The 7,500-nt window shown below is 39.6% G+C and overlaps 1 protein-coding gene across 1 annotated transcript in view; it reads left to right on the top strand.

Annotated features, from left to right (window-relative positions):
• The window catches only part of zgc:136472 (uncharacterized protein LOC678514 homolog), a 42,965-nt gene that overhangs the window by 33,666 nt on the left and 1,799 nt on the right, over positions 1-7,500 (top strand). Inside the window, exon 10 of the mRNA XM_052504996.1 lies at positions 6,536-6,625. Within this exon, the coding sequence (XP_052360956.1) occupies positions 6,536-6,625 (90 nt within the window). The remainder of the gene's footprint in view (positions 1-6,535; positions 6,626-7,500) is intronic.

Below are 7,500 nucleotides of genomic sequence, written 5' to 3'. Positions count from 1 at the left end.
TATACACACACTATATATACACACTATACACACTATATATACACACTATACACACTATATATACTATATATACACACTATATATACACACTATACACACTATATATACACAATATACACACTATATATACACACTATATATACACACATTATACACACTATATATACACACTATATATACACATTATACACACTATATATAGTGTGGACAGAGAGGAAGTTGTCATCGCTCGCATCGACGCCTCGGCCAATGACTTCAACCTGTCGATGAGAGAACGCTACCCCGCCCTCCGCCTGTTCCCCGCGCTGCACGCAGAGAGGGTACACACATTATACACACATTATACACACATTATACACACATTATACACATTATATACACACTATATATACACACTACAGAGAGGGTACACACATTATACACACTATATATACACATTATATATACACATTATACACACATTATACACACTATATATAAACATTTATATATACACATTATATATACACACTATATATACACATTATATATACACACTATACATACACACTATATATACACACTATATATACACATTATATATACACACTATACACACTATATATACACACTATATATACACATTATATATACACACATTAAACACACTATATATACACACTATATATACACACTATACACATTATATATACACACTATATATACACACATTATACACACTATATATACACACTATATATACACACTATACACACTATATATACACACTATATATACACACTATATATACACACTATATATACTATATATACACACTATATATACACACTATACACACTATATATACACAATATACACACTATATATACACACATTATACACACTATATATACACACTATATATACACATTATACACACATTACACACACTATATATAAACATTATATATACACATTATATATACACACTATATATACACATTATATATACACACTATACATACACACATTATACACACTATATATACACACTATATATACACATTATATATACACACTATACACACTATATATACACACTATATATACACATTATATATACACACTATACACACTATATATACACACTATATATACACACTATACACACTATATATACTATATATACACACTATATATACACACTATACACACTATATATACACAATATACACACTGTATATACACACATTATACACACTATATATACACACTATACACACTATATATACACACTATACACACTATATAAACACACTATATATACACACTATACACACTATATATACACACATTATATACACACTATACACACTATATATACACACTATATATACACATTATATATACACACATTAAACACACTATATATACACACTATATATACACACTATACACACTATATATACACACTATACACACTATATATACACACTATATATACACACATTATACACACTATATATACACACTATATATACACATTATACACACATTATACACACTATATATAAACATTATATATACACATTATATATACACACTATATATACACATTATATATACACACTATACATACACACATTATACACACTATATATACACACTATATATACACATTATATATACACACTATACACACTATATATACACACTATATATACACACTATACACATTATATATACACACTATATATACACACATTATACACACTATATATACACACTATATATACACACTATATATACACACTATACACACTATATATACACACTATACACACTATATATACTATATATACACACTATATATACACACTATACACACTATATATACACAATATACACACTATATATACACACTATATATACACACATTATACACACTATATATACACACTATATATACACATTATACACACTATATATAAACATTATATATACACATTATATATACACACTATACATACACACATTATACACACTATATATACACACTATATATACACATTATATATACACACTATACACACTATATATACACACTATATATACACATTATATATACACACATTAAACACACTATATATACACACTATATATACACACTATACACATTATATATACACACTATATATACACACATTATACACACTATATATACACACTATATATACACACTATATATACACACTATACACACTATATATACACACTATATATACACACTATACACACTATATATACTATATATACACACTATATATACACACTATACACACTATATATACACAATATACACACTATATATACACACATTATACACACTATATATACACACTATACACACTATATATACACACTATACACACTATATAAACACACTATATATACACACTATACACACATTATATACACACTATACACACTATATATACACACTATATACACATTATATATACACACTTTATATACTATATATACACAATATACACACTATATATACACACACTATACACACTATATATACACACATTATATACACACTATACACACTATATATACATTACATTACATATATTACATTTACATTTACATTTAAGTCATTTAGCAGACGCTCTTATCCAGAGCGACTTACAAATTGGTGCATTCACCTTATGACATCCAGTGGAACAGCCACTTTACAATAGTGCATCTAAATCTTTTAAGGGGGGTGAGAAGGATTACTTTATCCTATCCTAGGTATTCCTTAAAGAGGTGGGGTTTCAGGTGTCTCCGGAAGGTGGTGATTGACTCCGCTGTCCTGGCGTCGTGAGGGAGTTTGTTCCACCATTGGGGGGCCAGAGCAGCGAACAGTTTTGACTGGGCTGAGCGGGAACTGTACTTCCTCAGTGGTAGGGAGGCGAGCAGGCCAGAGGTGGATGAACGCAGTGCCCTTGTTTGGGTTTAGGGCCTGATCAGAGCCTGGAGGTACTGAGGTGCCGTTCCCCTCACAGCTCCGTAGGCAAGCACCATGGTCTTGTAGCGGATGCGAGCTTCAACTGGAAGCCAGTGGAGAGAGCGGAGGAGCAGGGTGACGTGAGAGAACTTGGGAAGGTTGAATACCAGACGGGCTGCGGCGTTCTGGATGAGTTGTAGGGGTTTAATGGCACAGGCAGGGAGCCCAGCCAACAGCGAGTTGCAGTAATCCAGACGGGAGATGACAAGTGCCTGGATTAGGACCTGCGCCGCTTCCTGTGTGAGGCAGGGTCGTACTCTGCGGATGTTGTAGAGCATGAACCTACAGGAACGGGCCACCGCCTTGATGTTAGTTGAGAACGACAGGGTGTTGTCCAGGATCACGCCAAGGTTCTTAGCGCTCTGGGAGGAGGACACAATGGAGTTGTCAACCGTGATGGCGAGATCATGGAATGGGCAGTCCTTCCCCGGGAGGAAGAGCAGCGCCGTCTTGCCGAGGTTCAGCTTGAGGTGGTGATCCGTCATCCACACTGATATGTCTGCCAGACATGCAGAGATGCGATTCGCCACCTGGTCATCAGAAGGGGGAAAGGAGAAGATTAATTGTGTGTCGTCTGCATAGCAATGATAGGAGAGACCATGTGAGGTTATGACAGAGCCAAGTGACTTGGTGTATAGCGAGAATAGGAGAGGGCCTAGAACAGAGCCCTGGGGGACACCAGTGGTGAGAGCGCGTGGTGAGGAGACAGATTCTCGCCATGCCACCTGGTAGGAGCGACCTGTCAGGTAGGACGCAATACAAGCGTGGGCCGCGCCGGAGATGCCCAACTCGGAGAGGGTGGAGAGGAGGATCTGATGGTTCACAGTATCGAAGGCAGCCGATAGGTCTAGAAGGATGAGAGCAGAGGAGAGAGAGTTAGCTTTAGCAGTGCGGAGCGCCTCCGTGATACAGAGAAGAGCAGTCTCAGTTGAATGACTAGTCTTGAAACCTGACTGATTTGGATCAAGAAGGTCATTCTGAGAGAGATAGCGGGAGAGCTGGCCAAGGACGGCACATTCAAGAGTTTTGGAGAGAAAAGAAAGAAGGGATACTGGTCTGTAGTTGTTGACATCGGAGGGATCGAGTGTAGGTTTTTTCAGAAGGGGTGCAACTCTCGCTCTCTTGAAGACGGAAGGGACGTAGCCAGCGGTCAGGGATGAGTTGAGCGAGGTGAGGTAAGGGAGAAGCGAGGTGAGGTAAGGGAGAAGGTCTCCGGAAATGGTCTGGAGAAGAGAGGAGGGGATAGGGTCAAGCGGGCAGGTTGTTGGGCGGCCGGCCGTCACAAGACGCGAGATTTCATCTGGAGAGAGAGGGGAGAAAGAGGTCAGAGTACAGGGTAGGGCAGTCTGAGCAGAACCAGCGGTGTCGTTTGACTTAGCAAACGAGGATCGGATGTCGTCGACCTTCTTTTCAAAATGGTTGACGAAGTCATCTGCAGAGAGGGAGGAGGGGGGGGGGGGGATTCAGGAGGGAGGAGAAGGTGGCAAAGAGCTTCCTAGAGTTAGAGGCAGATGCTTGGAATTTAGAGTGGTAGAAAGTGGCTTTAGCAGCAGAGACAGAGGAGGAAAATGTAGAGAGGAGGGAGTGAAAGGATGCCAGGTCCGCAGGGAGGCGAGTTTTCCTCCATTTCCGCTCGGCTGCCCGGAGCCCTGTTCTGTGAGCTCACACATTATACACACTATATATACATACTATATATACACACTATATATACACACATTATATACACACTATATATATATACACTATACACACTATACACACACATTATACACACAATATATACACACTATACACACCGTACACACACATTATACACACATTATATACACACATTATACACACTATATATACACACTATATATTCACACTATATATACACACACACATTATACACACTATATATACACACTATATATACACACTATATAAAACACACATTATATACACACCATATATACACACTATATATACACACTATATATACACACACACACATTACACACTTTATACACACACATTCTATATTCACATGATACAGTTGAAGTCAGTTTACATACACTTTCGCCAAATACAAATTCCTGACATTTAATCCTAGTAAAAATTCCCCGTTTTGGGTCGAGTAGGATCACCAGTTTATTTTAACATTGTGAAATGTGAGAATAGTAGAGAGATTTATTTCAGCTTTTATTTCTTTCATCACATTCCCAGTGGGTCAGAAGTTTACATACACTCAATTAGTATTTGGTAGCATTGCCTTTAAATTGTTTAACTTGGGCCAAACGTTTCGGGTAGCCTTCCACAAGCTTCCCACAATAAGTTGGGTGAATTTCGGCCCATTCCTCCTGACAGAGCTGGTGTAACTAAGTCAGATTTGTAGGCCTCCTGACAGAGCTGGTGTAACTAAGTCAGGTTTGTAGGCCTCCTTGCTCGCACACGCTTTTTCAGTTTTGCCCACAAATGTTCTATAGGATTGAGGTCACTATATATACACAATATACAAACTATATATACACACTATATATACACACTATATATACACAATATACACACTATATATACACACTATATATACACACTATATATACTCACTATATATACTATATATACACAATATACACACTATACATACACACTATATATACACACTATATATACACACTATATATACACACTATATATACTATATATACACAATATACACACTATACATACACACTATATATACACACTATATATACACACTATATATACTATATATACACAATATACACACTATATATACACACTATATATACACACTATATATACTATATATACACACTATATATACACACTATATATACACACTATATATACACACTATATATACTTTTTCAGTTTTGCCCACAAATGTTCTATAGGATTGAGGTCAGGGCTTTGTGATGGCCACTCCAATACCTTGACTTTGTTGTCCTTAAGCCATTTTGCCACAGCTTTGGAAGTGTGCTTGGGGTCATTGTCCATTTGGAAGACCCATTTGTGACCAAGCTTTAACTTCCTGACTGATGTCTTGAGATGTTGCTTCAATATATCCACATAATGTTCCTACCTCATGATGCCACCTATTTTGTGAAGTGCACCAGTCCCTCCTGCAGCAAACCACCCCCACAACATGATGCTGCCACCCCCGTGCTTCACGGTTGGGATGGTGTTCTTCGGCTTGCAAGGCTCCCCCTTTTTCCTCCAAACGTAATGATGGTCATTATGGCCAAACAGTTCTATTATTGTTTCATCAGACTAGAGAACATTTCTCCAAAAAGTAAGATCTTTGTCTCCATGTGCAGTTGCAAACTGTAGTCTGTCTTTTTTATGGCGGTCTTGGTGCGGGGGCTCCTTCCTTGCTGAGCGGTCTTTCAGGTTATGTTGATATAGGACTCGTTTTACTGTGGATATAGATACTTTTGTACCTGTTTCCTCCAGCATCTTCACAAGGTCCTTTGCTGTGTCTCTCTCCAGGTGGTAGCCTACTCTGGTCAGAGGAACCTGAAGGATCTGGTTCAGTTTCTGGAGAAAGAGATGGAAAGAGCCAAGAAGGACAGGGCCCAAGTATGTCACCTTTAACCCCTGACCTCTCCTCCAACCCCTCACCTCTCACTCGCCCCTAAACTCTAACCTTCATGTGGAGAAAGAGATGGAAATAGTCACATTTTCTGACCTCTCCAAATCCCTGATCTCTCCTAACCCTTGACCTCTCCTAACCCCTGATCTCTCCTAACCGCTGACCACTCCTAACCCTTGACCTCTCCTAACCCCCTGATCTCTCCTAACCCCCCTGACCTCTCCTCACCCCTGACCTCTCCTAACCCCCTGATCTCTCCTAACCCCTGACCTCTCCTAACCCCCTGATCTCTCCTAACCCCCTGACCTCTCCTCACCCCTGACCTCTCCTAACCCCCTGACCTCTCCTAACCCCTGACCACTCCTAACCCTTGACCTCTCCAAACCCCCTGATCTCTCCTAACCCCTGACCTCTCCTAATCCCCGATCTCTCCTAAACCCTGACCTCTCCTAATCCCTGACCACTCCTAACCCCTGATCTCTCCTAACACCTGACCTCTCCTAACCCCTGACCTCTCCTAATCCCTGACCCTTCCTAACCCCTGATCTCTCCTAACCCCTGACCTCTCCTAACCCCTGACCTCTCCTAAATCCAGACCTCTCCTAACCCCCTGACCTCTCCTAACCCCCCACTCTCCTAACCCCTCACCTCTCCTAACCCCCCTGATCTCTCCTAAACCCTGACCTCTCCAAACCCCTGACCTCTCCTAACCCCTGACCTCTCTCCTGACCTGTACTAACCCCTGACCTCTCCTAACCCCCCTGATCTCTCCTAACCCCCCTGATCTCTCCTAACCCCATGACCTCTCCTAACCCCTGATCTCTCCTAACCCCTGACCTCTCCTAACCCCTGACCCCTCTCC

The sequence above is a fragment of the Oncorhynchus keta genome, unplaced genomic scaffold (genome assembly GCF_023373465.1).
Source record: "Oncorhynchus keta strain PuntledgeMale-10-30-2019 unplaced genomic scaffold, Oket_V2 Un_contig_2177_pilon_pilon, whole genome shotgun sequence".
Taxonomy (NCBI): Eukaryota; Metazoa; Chordata; class Actinopteri; order Salmoniformes; family Salmonidae; genus Oncorhynchus; species Oncorhynchus keta.
The sequence above is the reverse complement of the archived record's forward strand: the minus strand, read 5'-3'. Positions and strand labels throughout refer to the sequence as shown.